This window comes from Corythoichthys intestinalis, chromosome 1 (assembly GCF_030265065.1).
Source record: "Corythoichthys intestinalis isolate RoL2023-P3 chromosome 1, ASM3026506v1, whole genome shotgun sequence".
NCBI lineage: Eukaryota > Metazoa > Chordata > Actinopteri > Syngnathiformes > Syngnathidae > Corythoichthys > Corythoichthys intestinalis.
The window spans coordinates 33,679,711-33,697,133 of record NC_080395.1 but is presented as its reverse complement, the minus strand read 5'-3'; the positions used below and the strand labels follow the sequence as shown (position 1 = coordinate 33,697,133).

The 17,423-nt window shown below is 39.9% G+C and overlaps 1 protein-coding gene across 1 annotated transcript in view; it reads right to left on the bottom strand.

Moving 5' to 3' along the window:
* nfatc3a (nuclear factor of activated T cells 3a) overlaps positions 1-17,423 on the bottom strand; it is a 108,061-nt gene that overhangs the window by 42,913 nt on the left and 47,725 nt on the right. The window contains exons 4-6 of the mRNA XM_057854415.1: positions 6,119-6,318; positions 5,549-5,721; positions 3,350-3,490 (exon numbers count right to left, since the gene is read on the bottom strand). Coding sequence (XP_057710398.1) covers positions 3,350-3,490; positions 5,549-5,721; positions 6,119-6,318 — 514 coding nt within the window. The remainder of the gene's footprint in view (positions 1-3,349; positions 3,491-5,548; positions 5,722-6,118; positions 6,319-17,423) is intronic.

Genomic DNA, 17,423 nt, shown 5'->3' with positions numbered 1-17,423 from the left:
AGACTGCAGTGAAATTACTGTATTTATTTGAACTGCTGGAAAGACATCCTTCTCTGTTTTACTATGATGGGTTTAATTATTTGGTTAGACATCTTAAGGGACACTGACAGGCTCTTGTGGTTGGAAGACACTGCAGCCATTGAGTAAAGGTTTATTTAACTAGCTATGTTAGTGCAGAACATAGCTCTGAGCTACATTATTTGAAGTTAGTTTTTTATAATGGTGTTAGTACGGTCTGCACCTGCATAGCGTCTTCCCCCAGAGACCAAAGGGTTACCCCATAATTCCCCCATAGACATCTGTGTCTGCAGAGGGGGGTGAATCTTTGTGTAGCTTGAGTGCATTCCGTAATCTCAGCAACATTTTAGGCTTTTCTCTTTTCTGTAGCTTTAAGTCTAACCTTCCGTAGCTGTGATCTAACCTAACAACAAAGGCCTTAGTTGTGATAATCCAATATGTAGTCGCATAGTCACTCAGAGAGACAGATATACATTTCCTGTCTCAATAAACAAATGACCTTGGATGTCTTTGCACCTGACGGCAGCGCATTATTGCAACCCGTCTTGTTGACATTCAACAGGCTGGAGCAGGGGCCCCACATGCTCTGTCAGACAACATGCACCAACAAGATGCTCATACCATGCTAAAACAATGACTTGGTTTGGCCAGACAGCATAGTCAAAGGAAGGAAGAAGGTACAACTTGAACACATATGAAAAAAAAAACATTGTATTGTTAATTCACAAAGGTTGAATCTAGGAAACTAGAATTTTCTAATTTGTTGTAGACGTGTCGCTTTAATACAAGCGCCTTCTTCAGTTCTAAATTTGAGCAACAATGCCTTATTGAGATCAACCCAAGAGAGAGCCACCGAGGTTTACACTACATAGGCAGACTCCACAACTAAAATATAGAACTGAAAAAAGCGTTGGGAACAAAAAAAAGAGTTGATTTGCTTCGATTTAATCTCTAAAGATTACCATGACCTGGAAAAATACCGTAAGCATCTACAGTGATTCTTGGTATCTCATGAAAAGTGGTTGTACTGATAGCATTTGTAGCGCCAAACATACTTTTTTAACATTTTATTTTTGTCTCCAAAACCGCCAACCTTGGTCTTCTTCTGACTGATTGTACCAACTCTTTGGCCTTGACTTGGTCTGAGCTCCACATAGTCTTGGTTTGCGATTTGTCTAAAGCCTTCATAGTCCTTGTCTGGACTTTTAAAAAGTCCTCAAAATCTTGATCTGAACTCGGTTTTGACCAGTGTTGTCAGAAATTACTTCAAATAGTAATTTAATTACTGATGACTGATTACGCCTCAAAAAAGTAATCTTGTTACTTTACTGAGTACTTTACTCTCAAAAGTAGGTTACTTTAAAAGTACTTTATCAGTTACTGTTTACCAATTTATCTCCCTTTTTCACATAAGGCTTAATCTTCGAGTTAGAGGGGGTTTAATTAGTTGATGGAGTTGATTTCAGCGACCATTAGTTTAGCCACTCCGGAGCCCTGAAATTGACAAATAACTGACAAAATGCATGGAATTTGTTGAAATCAACTCCTCCACAAATGAAACCAAGATTCAGCCGAATGTGAAAAATTCTGAACTTCAGGTTAGGCTTTAGGGGTTATGGTTAACAGCATATCAGTGCCAATGTAAAACAATGCAAATTGACAGTACAATAATAATGAACAACACACAAATGAATTGTGCAATAAACAATAAAATAAAAAGAAAGGTGTGAGGAGGCGCGAATGCGCGTGCACAACCCAGAAGTACGCCATACTCACACGCGGTCAATTTGGCCACAAAACGTGGTGGCAACTAAGCACTTTACACTCAATCGGACTTACAAGTTACAACACATCCGAAAGATGGTAAATCAACATGTCACAGCACGGCATAAATGTGCAACACGAATATGTTGTAAACAATGCTCACCAACTACCCGGCGTTACAACGGCAAAGCTACGAAACTGTCGCGCATGTCGCGGCTCCAACCTATCGCTGGAACCCTCCAGAATGAAGGAAAAATACTCACGTTCATTCATGGACGCACACAGATCAACATTCCCATGCACATCTTAACAGGTGGCTGCACCCAGCTCGAATGCGCACCATCGCTCCACACGCCTTTCTCAGTCCCAAAACACATAGCGCGTGTGAGTCGAGACCAAAACAGTAAGTAACTATGGACGGTTACCATGGAAACAAACATGTAGTGGGAACCTTTCTAACATTTTCTATTCAAAACGCTGTTCATACATGACTACAATATTCTTCATTCTACATACATTATGAGGCAAAAACAAAATAGTAACGCACAGACACTAAGGAAACTAACTTTAATCAGATTACTGGTTTGGAAAATTGAATGCATTAGATTGCCCGTTACTGAAAGAAAGTAATCAGATTACAATAATGCATTACTTAGTAATGCTTTTGTGACAACACTGGTCTTGACTCCTTCTAGTCCTGATCTAAACTTAGTCTTGATCGCTAAAAGTCTTTATTGGATATTGGATTTGCTTTGTCTCCATTTACCCCTGGTCTCAACACCTCAACTCATCAATGTCTGGGTCCAACCACACACCTGGTGTAAACTCCTTAAAGTCTTTGTCTGAACTCAAAGTATTGGTCTGGACTTTGTTTCAAATTCTGAGTCTTGACTACACATATAGGATACACGTGAAAAAGCTGGTTTCTGTTTATTTTCCTTGAAACTCCCGTGCTAGGAGGTTAGGGATCACCCTCAGATTGAAGCCATTTATGGTGCCATCCTATAATCTCACAACTACTGTTGTTTTTCAGTTAGGAAAAATCTGTCACAGCCTTCCATTCGTTCTGATTTCTTCCATTGCTACAATTATTCCAATCAGTGCCTTTCTACATTAAAGCAGGCAGATTAGTTGAGATGAGGGGTATTGTTTAAACAAACCCAAATCATCATGCTCTTCCATTCCCTGTTGGTTCACAGTCTTTTTTGCCTTCGAGAACTATGGAGCCGAGCTTTTCCCCCTCTCTGAGGTTTCCCTTAGCTCCTCCGTTTTACTACTTGACCGTTCAACCACGCTGCAGCTCTATGCTATGCATCACCGCATACCCCTCAAAGAGCTGAAGGCATTCCTCTGTGCCTGACTTCCCTTAGAGATTACTGCAAGGGCTCTCCCACTCACACGACCTGACTTTCTGCCACGTGTGAACTTGATTTTGACAAAGATGAGCACTAGTGGTCGGGACGGGCAGTGACTAGCTCAGTGAATACTCTACATTTTAAGTTTCCATTTGAGGGAACCGCTGTGTCGTGTTTGGATTGGAAAGAGACGTCACATAAAGAGCTCTTACCAGGGCCTTTCTCCATGAAGATGACCTTGGACTCTGGAAAGAAGTTGTTCCCAGTGATGGCCATCTCTTCTCCACCACTGACCAGACAACTGGACAGGCTGGATTTGTCAACCTGGGGCAGTTCTTGTGCCGAACGCTGGGCTGATTGAGATGCGGCAGAAGTTGCAAAAACATCAGTGATCATTTGTCATCTTTGTTGATTAATATATGAAAATATGGAATTTATTTCAGAATGACAAAATGACATTTCAGTTCAATTATGTAACAGTTGACAACAGCATGACAGCAGAAGTTTGCCTCTCAATGATGCTGGTTGCTCGGCGACTAAAAAGTGGCTCGGCAATATGTATTTGTCATTACTATGAAATGGAAAGTTCTGACTTCATGAAAGGAAGAAAAAAGTAACAGCTACAATAAGTAATCACTACATCTACAGTGGGGCAAATAAGTATTTAGTCAACCACCAACTGTGCAAGTTCTCCTTCTTGAAAAGATTAGAGAGGCCTGTAATTGTCAACATGGGTAAACCTCAACCATGAGAGACAGAATGTGGGAGAAAAAAAAACAGAAAATCACATTGTTTGATTTTTTAAAAAAATTATTTCCAAATTAGAGTGGAAAATAGGTATTTGGTCACCTACAAACAAGCAAGATTTCTGGCTGTCAAAGAGGTCTAACTTCTTCTAACGAGGTCTAACGAGGCTCCACTCGTTACCTGTATTAATGGCACCTATTTTAACTCATTATCGGTGTAAAAGACAGCTGTCCACAATCTCAGTCAGTCACACTCCACAAACTCCACTATGGCCAAGACCAAAGAGCTGTCGAAGGACACCAGAGACAAAATTGTAGACCTGCACCAGGCTGGGAATACTGAATCTGCAATAGGTAAAACGCTTGGTGTAAAGAAATCAACTGTGGGAGCAATTATTAGAAAATGGAAGACATACAAGACCACTGATAATCTCCCTCGATCTGGGGCTCCATGCAAGAACTCACCCTGTGGCGTCAAAATGATAACAAGAACGGTGAGCAAAAATCCCAGAACCACACGGGGGGACCTAGTGAATGACCTACAGAGAGCTGGGACCACAGTAACAAAGGCTACTATCAGTAACAATGCGCTGCCAGGGACTCAAATCCTGCACTGCCAGACGTGTCCCCCTGCTGAAGCCAGTACACGTCCAGACCCGTCTGCGGTTCGCTAGTGAGCATTTGGATGATCCAGAAGAGGACTGGGAGAATGTGTTATGGTCAGATGAAACCAAAATAGAACTTTTTGGTAGAAACACAGGTTCTCGTGTTTGGAGGACAAAGAATACTGAATTGCATCCGAAGAACACCATACCCACTGTGAAGCATGGTTGTGGAAACATCATGCTTTGGGGCTGTGTTTCTGCAAAGGGACCAGGACGACTGATCTGTGTAAAGGAAAGAAGGAATGGGGCCATGTATTGAGAGATTTTGAGTGAAAATCTCCTTCCATCAGCAAGGGCATTGAAGTTGAGACGTGGCTGGGTCTTTCAGCATGACGCTGATCCCAAACACACAGCCAGGGCAACAAAGGAATGGCTTCGTAAGAAGCATTTCAAGGTCCTGGAGTGGCCTCGCCAGTCTCCAGATCTCAACCCCATAGAAAATCTGTGGAGGGAGTTGAAAGTCCGTGTTGCCCAACGACAGCCCCAAAACATCACTGCTCTAGAGGAGATCTACATGGAGGAGTGGGCCAAAATACCAGCAACAGTGTGTGAAAAGCTTGTGAAGAGTTACAGAAAACGTTTGGGCTCCGTTATTGCCAACAAAGGACATATAACAAAGTAATGAGGTGAACTTTTGGTATTGACCAAATACTTATTTTCCACCATGATTTGCAAATACATTCTTTAAAAATCAAGCAATGTGATTTTCTGTTGTTTTTTTTTCCACATTCTGTCTCTCATGGTTCAGGGTTTACCCATGTTGACAATTACAGGCCTCTCTAATATTTTCAAGTGGGAGAACTTGCACAATTAGTGGTTGACTAAATACTTATTTGCCTCACTGTAATTGTAATGACACAATCGGAGGATTTTAGCCTTGTCCATGTACTATAGATCCAGGAATTCACTTGTACTTCAGGCCATGAATACATATGACCTATTGCCTTTTCAAGCTTTCTATGTGATGAATAGTGGGTGCGAGTATTTGTGTGAAACTCACAGCATTCCACAGGAATGGAGGCAACTTGCAAAGACAGAACCTTCCCGTTCGGTTGAGGGATGTGAACACGGAACACCACCCGTACCCGCGTGTTCTTCCTTCCTATGTCCGTCTCCCCCTTCCGCAGTTCAATGTCGGAGTTCCGTAGCTTGAGGATGCCCGCACAGTCGATACTGTGGGAAGAGGAAGAGAACGTTGTTGGCAGTAGGTCTTGAAATCCAGAGAAGCCAAGTGCAGGCACAGCAGGGTTTTGGAAGTAGCATATTAAAATTAAAATGTAAAGTAAATGGGAAAGTCCAGACCACATCCTTTCCAGTTAATTCCTATGTAAATAAAAGGAGCAGAGTTCTACGCAAATACAATCATTGCATTGATGCAGAATCATGAATAATCGCATAATGTTTATTTCTCCACTTCTTTGGTGTTCACAACGTTCAGTTGGTTTGAATTAAAAATACATAAAAGTTCAAAATGAGAAAAGCCATAAACCTCATAAAATGTGTAGGACTTCCCTCACGGCGGGGAGCTCATAAATGTAAAATACAACCAGGAAATACTTGCGACACCTACCTGGCTGACATGTTGTTTTCAGGCAGGAGAGGAATTTCGAGAACTTTGGTGCTAGTGATCACAATTTCCTGGCTGGCCGTGGCCACGGTTTTCCCAGTGATTCGGTGCACTTGGTAAAAGGCGTGTGGCCTCAAGTAACGGTCATCTGCTGTTCCAATGAACATCTGCAGGTTGACAGGCTTCTCGCTGTAGCCAACCAGCTGAAACATGACAGAAAACTGAATAAAACACATGTGCATGCAGCTGTAAGGTGTGAACAAAGAAACATTCAGCGGTCAGTCTTTTGTTTTGGAGGAATTTGAAAAGTCAGCTCAAGGTTGTTATAGGTTTGGCAAAAGAAATGGAGATTCATCTGGCATTTTGGCAGTCTAGCTGATGATTCACTTCATAGGCCTCAATATTTTTTCCTTTTCCACACCTGGTGCAGGAGACAGTAATAACCAAACCCAGTAATTACTTAACTAGGGCTACTTTGGTCACAAGAGAACGAATACAACAATATGAAAAAGAAAAAATCCCAGTGCAGTTTGTGTTTTTCTCTATCATAAGGACTACAGACTTATCACCATAAACTTGACCTCAACCGAGCCGTAACGATCCTAAAAATGTCCACCCAGCTCTTTTGATTGAAAAGAATTACCGTACATAATGTGTTTCAATAAATAAATAACTACAAAACACTATGCAGGAAACAAAAGGTCCTCTTTTTCTGTTTTTCAATGCCTAATATACACATTAAACCCATAGTGCTAGTTTTGAACCCAAAGCTAACTGTACTGTGTTCTGAAAGAAGAAATTTTCTGTCAAGGCTGCAAATAGTGCCTTTCAGGGTATGTCATTGTAAACCAAAAAGCAAAATGATGCACCAGTACTTTCTGCTAAAGGAGAGTGTACACAAAGCCTTTTCATGGTTCAAGTGAGTATGACAAGGAGAGAAAATTGCCGGTAATAATTTTGTCATCCTTTTCAAATCCAATGTCTAACGCCTGCCAACTGTGTTGGCCTCGCACAACCGGCAAGCAGCTGTTTTCTCCATTTGTCCTATGAGTTGGCACCCTGGTTTCCACTCAAAACAGGTGAGATATTTGATGATGGAAAGTGTTGGGTGTCTGGTATAGTCGGAGAAAGATGGAAATGAGAGCAAGACCTTTTTCTGAAACACAGAAGCCTCACAATCCTACTACTGTTGTGTAATGTTGTGCTTGGCAGACATGGTGACGGCAGGATGGCACCCCCGCTCACATTTGTACACCCAGTGCTGCCCTCACAGCACCCCCTCCCCCACCTAACCCCAGCTCAGATGGACGGCAGCTCTTCCAGACTTGCAGAAGAGAACAAGGCCTTTCAGTGTGGTTTGCACCCTCGGAACTGCCAAGCCTTAACCGAGATGCAGCTAGCTACTGACCCCATCTTCTTCTACGCTTTGCGTCACACGCCACCGCGTCAAAGCTCCGTCCAATATTGTGGTGACGGGGGGAGAGCAAGTGAGATTTGTCACATGCTGTTCCAAAACCAACCAGAGGGAAAAGCCTTGCATGAATGTTCACATCATGCCTCCAACTACACTAACCTGTGTGTATAAATGTTGCTTAATCAAAAGGCAATTCATTACTTTTTAAAACAAAATATTGGATTTGGGAACTCAAAGGTAACTTACTGATTGAACCAGAAAATTACAAAAATTAACATAGATGATAAAAGTAGCTTAGCTTCTTGTGCCTTAGCTTTCAGTGCTATATTTTACGGTCTACATTTTACAGTATTTAATTTTCTTTCAGCCCTCAGTCTCATCTGGGATAAAATCTGTCAACACATACTGTATACTGAAATAGAGGTCTATCTGCTGCTCTGTTTAGCCCTTAGAATATATAGATAGAAAATATGAGTTGTTGTGATATGGCGCACTCGCTTAGGATTCAATTTAGTTTATCTATTTCCCTCAACACCTGTTTCTCCACATCTACATGCTATTTAAGAGGGAAATCCCCAGATTTTCATTGCTTAGTACACCAATAGCCACAACCAGAAAATGTAAAGAAAATGGGCATACAGCTAAAACTGCCGGCACCAACATCCCCATTCTTACCGGGTCGTCAGGTAGGTTGATTCCCTCTCATTGTCAGTTGACGTGATGGGTCAGGGAGTGAACTTACAACCATTGTACATACACTATAACCAGGGGTGCACATATTTTTTTTGCCCAGGTTCTCAGAGGAGGACCTGGAGATGTGACTTGGTCCTCATTGAGCTTGAGAGCCGACCCGCCTGATGCGATAAATTTATGACAAGCTTTACTTAGAGCCAATTAACTTTAATTTATTATATTAACAATTAATGCTTGATTAACATCAACTGGCACAACAAAATTGCCATTACTTTGAAGTGAAATGTAAAGAAATAAAAAGCACCAATTCAAAATAAAGGGCATTATGCGGCTCCCCAAGCCTTTTTAAAAGTGGGATGTCCTCCTCATAAGACCTCATTGAATGTGCATGTTTAGCTTTGCAAAATGCGAGCAAAAACAGTGTCAGTTGTCAGTGCATGTCACTGTTCATTACCTTTATTCCGCCACTTGTCCATTGAGCGAGTGGGGTCCTGTTTGACATCGATAGTTTGCGTAATTGCCACATGCGCTCTGTTTTTTTTCGTGCTTTTCAAAGTTTGGATGGCTGAAATTCTTTGACCCTACATAAAATTCGCTGCTCTTATCAGCGACATTGGGATTCTCACGGCACATTTTGTACCGCATTTCCGTGCGAGCATCATTTGCTTCTAGCTATGGTAGAGCAAAAGTCCTTTTTTTCGGTAGCTCCGGTGACGTCTCTGTCGTCTGTCTGTCTTTTGACGGGGGTGGGGGAACACGGAAGTAATTACTCAGTGTAGCCTGCCTCTTCGACATTTTGAGAAGTTATTTTCTCGTGTCCGCCGCAAATACAGTGGTCAGCCATCGGGACGCAAAAGTTTATCTAAGCTGTTGAGGGCCAGCGCGTTTGTCTACGTCCAGTACGCATGCGCGCATGCGGACCACTTATGTGCACCCCTGACTATAACCTATCAGTTTGAAAACTGTACTGTATACTTTTACTCTTCTATGTCCTGATATTACTGCTTCACGGGAAATGCAACACAAAACCTCTTTTGACATCAGTGTTGTTTTCGTCAACTAAGGCGATACAAAAACTATTTCTTCGATGAACACTTTTTTCATTTAGATGATGACACGATAACAAACTAACAACGTGTTTTGGGAGACTAAACGTAACAAGACAAATGCCAGTTTTAATGTGACGAGACGGGAGTGAGACAAAAATGTGTTTCCGTCACATGTTCACAATGTGTGACATTTTATGTGTCGGTAGCCTGCATCGTTGCAGTGTCTGGTTGAGTCACTCATGATATGCTGCCCCCCCCCACTCACCAGTGTCGTCTCCAGTCACTCCAGCTTGCACACAAGGTAAGATTTTATTTCTTATTTTGGAGGTCTGTACTGAGTGATCATCACACACTAAATGTAACTCATAACGTTAGCATGCCATTCACGTTCACATTAGGCTAATACTAACGGCGAGTGTCCTCTTAAACTATCGGCCAACATTTTTATACATATACCGTAATTCCCCAAATATAACGCGCACCTGTGTATAACGCGCACCCGAAATTTACATGTAAAATCTTGGGTAAATTGTACTCGTGATTCAAGCTCACCCTAATTTTAGCACCATTTTCTGTGGTAAAATTGCTCACAGCATAATAAATTTTCACGGTAACGCTTTACAATAAGGGTCCCTTAATTAACATTAGTTAATGCATTTTTAGACAATAACTATTTTCCAAGTAACATTACAATAATTCATATAATTGCTTGTCTAACATTTATTGATATATTAATTAACATGAGTTAATGCATTAGCTAATGAATTAGTTAATGCATTAGTTAATGCATAACCAGACAGCAACTAATGGTTTGGTAAAATTAAAAAAATATATATGGGCCGACGTATATAGGGTTAGGGTTTAGGGTTCGGGTTTGTTAACTTAGCATTTATAATTTCTTAGTTAAGGGACACATGTGCTACACTTTACAATAAGGGTCCAAAAAAACATTCAGTAATGGTTAATGAAGGTTATGTAATACTTATAAGGTACGTTCACGTGAAACAATACCATACTTAAGGTTAGGTTAGCAGCACCCAAGGACTCACAGAGCAATGTTTCTCATTTTAAAATAACATAATCACTTACTAGTACCAGTATACATTAATAACTGTAATAACGCACTAATGTTTATGTGAATTAATGTTAAGTAATGTATTATATATATTATATATTATAACCTAACCTTAAGTATGTTATTATTTCACGTGAATGTACCTCATAAGTATTACTTAACCTTAATTAACCATTACTGAATGTTTTTTGGACCCTTATTGGAAGTGTAGCACACATATTCCTTAACTAAAAAATTATAAATGCTTAAGTTCCCCCCTCTTAACCTTTAATAACCATTACTGGATGCTTTTTGGACCCTTATTTTAAAGTGTAGCACATGTGTCCCTTAACTAAGAAATTATAAATGCTTAACCCCCCCACCCCTCCTTAACCCTTATTAACTATTACTGAATTCTTTTTGGACCCTTATTGTAAAGTGTAGCACATGTGTCCCTTAACTAAGAAATTATAAATGCTTAAGTTAACAAACTCTAACCCGAAACCCTAACCCTATATAGGCCTATATATATTTTTAATTTTACCAAACTATTAGTTACTGTCTGGTTATGCATTAACTAATGCATTAACTAATGCATTAACTCATGTTAATTAATATATTAATAAATGTTAGATAAGGCTTTAAATAAATCATTGTCATGTTACTTAAACATGAGTTATTGTCTAAAAATGCATTAACTAGTGTTAATTAAGGGACCCTTATTGTAAAGTGTTACCATTTTCACAAAGTAAGCGGTCAACATTTTGTTACCAGCATCCCAAAGGGGCGGCTGAACCGTTTGAATATGACCGACATTGCCAATTTAGCGTGGAAGAAGCGGGCGAATAAAGGGGAGAGAAAGAGCAGGTGTTACAGAAAGTTGCGCGGAGAGTGCAGAGTTAATTGGCTGTTTCCCCATCAGTTTAAATTTTTTGTTAATAAAGTATCCAGCAAAGCCATCCAACACGTCTAAGTGTTTTTATACAACTCGCCACCTTCCTGAAGGAAGCACAAGACGAACCAACGACAAACGAGGCACGTAAATCGCCGGTCCAATCGCCGTGCCAATAAGCCGGCATGTTGCGATAACAAGGTAAGAAAAATGTAAATAGACGAACAGTACAACAAAAGCATTTGAACTGTATTAGATGTGAAAAATATCATCATGAAAAAAACAATTTACAACATGAAAATTGATTATTATATCATTGTCGTTCGTATCAGGTAATATTGTGCTGGTCCATGCTGACAGTGGAATGTGAATCATGATGAATCTTTCTGTCTCCATCCCTGTACCTGTGTATAATGCGCAGCTATGATTTTACAAGTGCATTTTGGGAAAAAGAAGTGCGCCTATATTTGGGGAATTACGGTAGTTCGTTGCATCCAGGTGGGTATAATTAATTGAAAATAATGTACTGTTTTCCTGCTGAGTGTATATTATCACCAAGTTGGCGTTGTTCACGTAGACGCTACAAAATGTGCTCGTCGGTCAATGTTCATTTGAAATAGTTGGAAACCTTTATTTATTTTTGGAGTAAAATGCTTTAATTTTGCAGACGAAAACATTTTTAGTACACGTCGACTAAAACTAGACGAAATAACAACAAAATAACAACAAAAACTAGACAAAGATTATTTTAAAATGACTAAAATATGACTAATAAGTTTTATTGTCTCAAAGACTAAGACAAAAATTAAAAGGGCTGCCAAAAACAACACTGCTTTACCTTTATTTAATATCAATTTAATCTTTTTTTTTAATTTATTAATTAATTTATTATTTTTTTTAAACTTGTTTACTTATTTTTATATTTTTATGTGGGCAACAAATTCCCATGTTCCTTGGCAGTAAAACAGACACCAGACAAGGTCTATGGTGTACTCCACAGTGAAGGGAATCCAATTAACTATTTTAAAATACGGTATGTGGCAGTGGAAATGCATTTGGAAGTAAGTTACACTGAGGAGCAGCATCTGGCCTCAATAATAACCAGTAGTAATGGGTTCATCTTTGGAAACCACACAAGATCTTAAGTGCCACATGAAAGCATACATCATGCTAGTAACACGCTAACAGATCATTATGCTCCCCAGACTGAATGTCCAATCAGTGTAAATGACACAATTTCTATATTCAGAAAGACCACACAGTCACACTGGTTTGGTTTATGATCACGTCAAGTGAGCCCAGACAGTCAGCGCTCTCACACAAATACAGTGCAAACCGTTTTTCTGCAGTAGCAGCACGTGTGTAGCAGACAGTATAAAATGAGTTAAAGAGTCCCATGTGAAAAGACAGGAAATGCTACCAAAACTGATGAAGCCCAACATCATGTGATATTTTGCCACAGGCCGGAAGTAAACATGAAAACAAAAGCAATATTTAGGCTAGGCTTTCCATTGATTTGCTATGAAATCTATAACCAACCATCTTTAGGCCAGCCTAAAATTGTCTCTGTACTAGGCCTGTCGCGATAACAAATTTTAGTGTGCGATAATTTATCTCATAAATTATTGCGATATGCGCCCCCACAATTTTTTTTTTTAAACCAATTTACAATAACACAGTGAGAATACAGTATATATTAATAGATCAAGTACACCCATTTAAACGCGATAAGAAATCACAACTAAAAACAATAGACCATGCCTCTTAAGTAAAAGACAACAGTACCACACTGAAACACAGAATAAATAAAATGTTTTTTTCAAGAAAAAAAAATGAACTTTTGAAAATTGCACTTAACAACTTAAGCATTCAGGCAAATGAAAACTTTCCCCCTCATAGCTTCTGCTATGGTGTTCCATAGGGATGCAAGGATACAGTTAAGTCACGGTTCGGTACGATTTTCGATACGGGGGACACGATTTTCGATCTGATTCAATACATTTAATGCGCTGAAAAGAAAATAACTGTATTTTTTGTTTCGTTTTTTTTTTTTGCAAACGAGCAAAAATTGCCATCATATAAACATGCATTTTAGTGCATAATATCTATGTGCTTACTTCTTACTGAAATTTAGTATAAAAGTGCTGAGAACAATCTTTACTATTTGTAAAGTGAGACGGGGCGGGGCACCTCGTTGATTGCTACAACTCTCTTAGCAACTAGGTTTACAACATGAGCAAGACATCCTTTTTGTGGTCCGAATCCATCTGTGTCACGTACTGAAATGACAATATTTGCAGCATTATCTATAGTCACTGGTATGGATTGATTTGGCCTTCTTAACTTCCATTCTGTCATGGCGGTTTATAATTCATCGATGTAGTATATGGACTAGGTGTCCCATAATCACTCTGGGCTCACATAGCCAATGGCATGGGACGTAGCACATCTAGTTTGCTATTTCATGATATCTAGTGTGCGCGCGCATTCAAAAAGTTAGCAAACACCAAAGAAGTCACGTCTGCTCATTACTGCTCAAGACCAGCATATGAGAATCGACTTTCATAAACAGGACGAGTTTATAGCACAGCGCTCTTAATTTGCCACTCAAATATCTTGTGTTGTGCCGAAAAATAGCCGCCCCGCGTGAAATGTCACCCCTAACGGGAGCGCCCACACGTCAACAACGCCGGAGATGGTCCGCAGTCAAACCGGAGCACTGACGCGGCCGGTATCCGTTGAACAATAGGATATAATGGCTCTGGCGCTATTTTTTGCCGGACCTGGAACGAACTTCAACAAAGATGCATTTTGTGCAGTTGGTAGCTAGGAATCTGAACTTTTAACAGCACGTCTGCCGCATGCGCGCACGCACGTGCACGCGAGGCGATAAATTGCAGTGGAAAAATTACCGCCTTCATTTTTATTTATCGTGCGATAAATGGAATTATTGCATATTGCGACAGGCTTACTCTGTACCCCTGAAGATTTCCTTTAAACTCCATAATCATGCATCATCACACCCTCCCGTAGGCATTAGAGGTCCAATTCATCACTCAGTGGAACTTTTTTTTTCCCCCCTTGTTTCTTTATGATTCGGTATGGAGTGCTGAAAAATACACACCAGGGGTTATTTCCAAGTAAGCAGGAAGCCCTGATAAGAGACCCACAAAAATTGCTCTTTTCATGTCGCGGTAACGCTTAACAATTGCCATACAGAGAATTTTAGTTGCTCACCCAAATATGTAACCGTTTCTAAAAGGGTGAATATTTTCAATTTATTATCTCTTTGATTTAATAATCATAATTAGTTCTGAAAAATGAAAGTTAACTACATATTTCAGCTGTCAAGGAGTCTGAAAAGTTGTGTCTGTTACAGTAAAATAAACATGAGGGATCAGTTTCAGGAATAATATTTAACTAAAAGAGAAAAGTTGGTCAGCTTAGGTAGGTAGAAGCTGGTGGTAGATTTCCAAAGAACAGAAAATGTAAAAATAGTCATAATATTACGAGTATGCCTCACGAGATATGGATGAACTTTATGCTTAGCTTTTAAACATAGTGAATTATAGACCTACATGAGTCATTAGTGTTTTCTTTGTATTTTAACAGGCTGATGGCAGCTTCTCAAGTCACCACTCAAGTAGTTGTTGTTCTTCTTGTGGACACAAACTTTGAAGTCCTATTCCTCCGTTATTCGTGAACCAATCGTCTTAAAACTTGCCAGCTGGGCAGCATGGGCCAGTATCTATCGATCCTTGGATCCCGATTTTTTTTTTTTTTTTTTGTATCAGGGTTGATTGAATAATTGCAGACTTAATGATTATTGTGTTGCCTGTAGGCATGCTCACACAACCATCAGTCTGTAGAGTGCTGCAGCACACTCGTGCTTGTTTTAACTTCTTTCCAGTTTTAACCTCTTTTTTAGGTTAAAAAAAAAATCGACTAATTAAGTCTCAAAACAAAAAGTATACTACCACGTACTACATTTAGAACTATTCGACCAGCTAGAGTCTAGCAACACATTTTAAGCATCGAGACAGTGTAAAACTGGTTTGGCTCCCAAAATTGTAAACACTGCCAAGAAACTTGCTCGAGACAGTTGCACCATGTTGAGACACATGCTGTTGTGTTGGTGTGTGTATCAAATTGGGACACAGGCAATCTTTAAATGACATCAAACATGGTAAAGACACCCCGCAATGTGTTTTATGACATGGACTATTTTAGTACAAATATTTGCCTTCAGCCTTCGGATATTTATGCGCCAAATGGAAAATCTACCCTAGTTTGGACTTGGCCTGTGTTAATTTTAGACCTAGTGCAAGTCATCTGCCACTAGTGCTTCAGCTTGATCACAATGTGTTTATGAAACAACAGAAGAAAAATGGCGGTCAAAGCACTCTCTTGAGAGGGGCAACACCAAGGACGTGTAAACGAGGGGTCCTTGTTGAGGATGCATCTCGAGAAAAGAAAACACCACATGCACTATTGACTTGTCTCACATTCCAAAGTTGGCCCCGAAATCTGTGTTGGAGTGTGAAATACCACAGGAGAGTGTTCTTTGCACTTTTAACTCATCGTCTGTGGATGTCCACAGCAAAATGTATGGACTTTGCTGGCAGCTCAGCAAGAAATTGGATCTTAATAAAGATCACTTCTATATTAAACGCCACTAACCAACAGTAACCGCTGCTGCTGCTTCTGACTGGACTGGATATGGGCTGGGGATGAACTCCCTTCCCTAAAATAAAACAGCTGGATACAGTTACATATCCAGCTCCCACTAAATAAAGTCCCCATTTATTTTTGGCCTTCATCTGTTCTTCTAGTCCAGTAATAAGGGCAACAAGCTCAGGGGCAAAAACATCTTCCAGCGCTGCATGTAAACATGAAATTGTACACGCAGCAAAGATGTGTTCAAGGTAATACCTGGCCAACACACAAGTTGGGTTTCCATCAACGAGTACATGTGGTAGTGGAATTCAAACGCTATTGAAGGTCATATATTTTGGTATTTGAACAGCGAGCTAGGCTGATTTCCTAGGTTGTGAATTGTAGAGTTGCGTTATTTTAGCCTTTCAAATACTAAAAATGTTACTTTGCTTAAAATACAAAGGCAGTACAGTGGACCTGCACATATATGCAGATAAACAAATACACTGATTTATTTTATTTTGTAATATTTGAAAAGTTATTGTTCAAAATGCTGTCCTTTTTAAATGCAATTCGAATGGAAGTAAAAATTTCACCAAGTTTAGCTATTTGGGGCTAGCTCTGATTTGCAAGCCTGCTAAAATGCAGATTTTTTTTTGTACAGTTTGTTGAGTATGTTCTGACCCCCCATTTATTTTGGAATTCCACTGTCAACCACTACATGACATTATTTAGTTTGATGCCGTGTAAATTTGACTAAAGAAGAATGAAAACACCCCAGCATTTGCTGATTATTACTGAATGTCACAATCAAACGGTACACATTGGAATGAGTATATCTATAGCACGCTTATTTGCGAAAAGCCAGTAAATTAAGCTATGTAAGAATTGGTTTCACATTGCTTGATAAAAATTGCACTGTTTTGGACTTGTTTCAATACAGTCATACTAACTCCAAGGTTGGTCAAGTTACGGCTACTTAACCTTTCTAAGTCTACCAAGCATAAAACAACTATCCATCAATTTTCTATACTGCTTATCCTCACAGGTATCACGTCAGCCTTAGCTTATGACTGATATTCTTTCATGTACAAATTGAAAATACAGATAAAAACAAGTGAGTGGTTTGCTAATAATTTATTGTTTATTCGCTGTCAACATTCTCCTGTCCCAATTTTGCTTCCTGAATCTTGTCACAGTAACTGCCACTGTCCACCTCAGCTCAGGCTGTAACTCGACACTTTCTTACAGCCAGCACCTGACTCGGCTAAGTTGTTTCTCTGTGTTGCTGCGCCGTTACCATGGTGAGACTTTGTGTATGCAATTGAGTATGTGTGTCCGCGTGTGTGTGAGCAAGGGGCTTCATACGCACATAAGCTGCCAGTCTTCAACTTATGCAAGAGGGGGAAACAGGATGGGATGTGGCATGTTGACTGCAGTGCAGCTAGTGGCTCTTCAGAGGTTAATAGCCAGGCTTAAAAACGTATGCATGTGACAGAAAAAAGAGGCACAATGGCAGTGAAGGTCATTTTCATCAGGCTGTAGTTTGG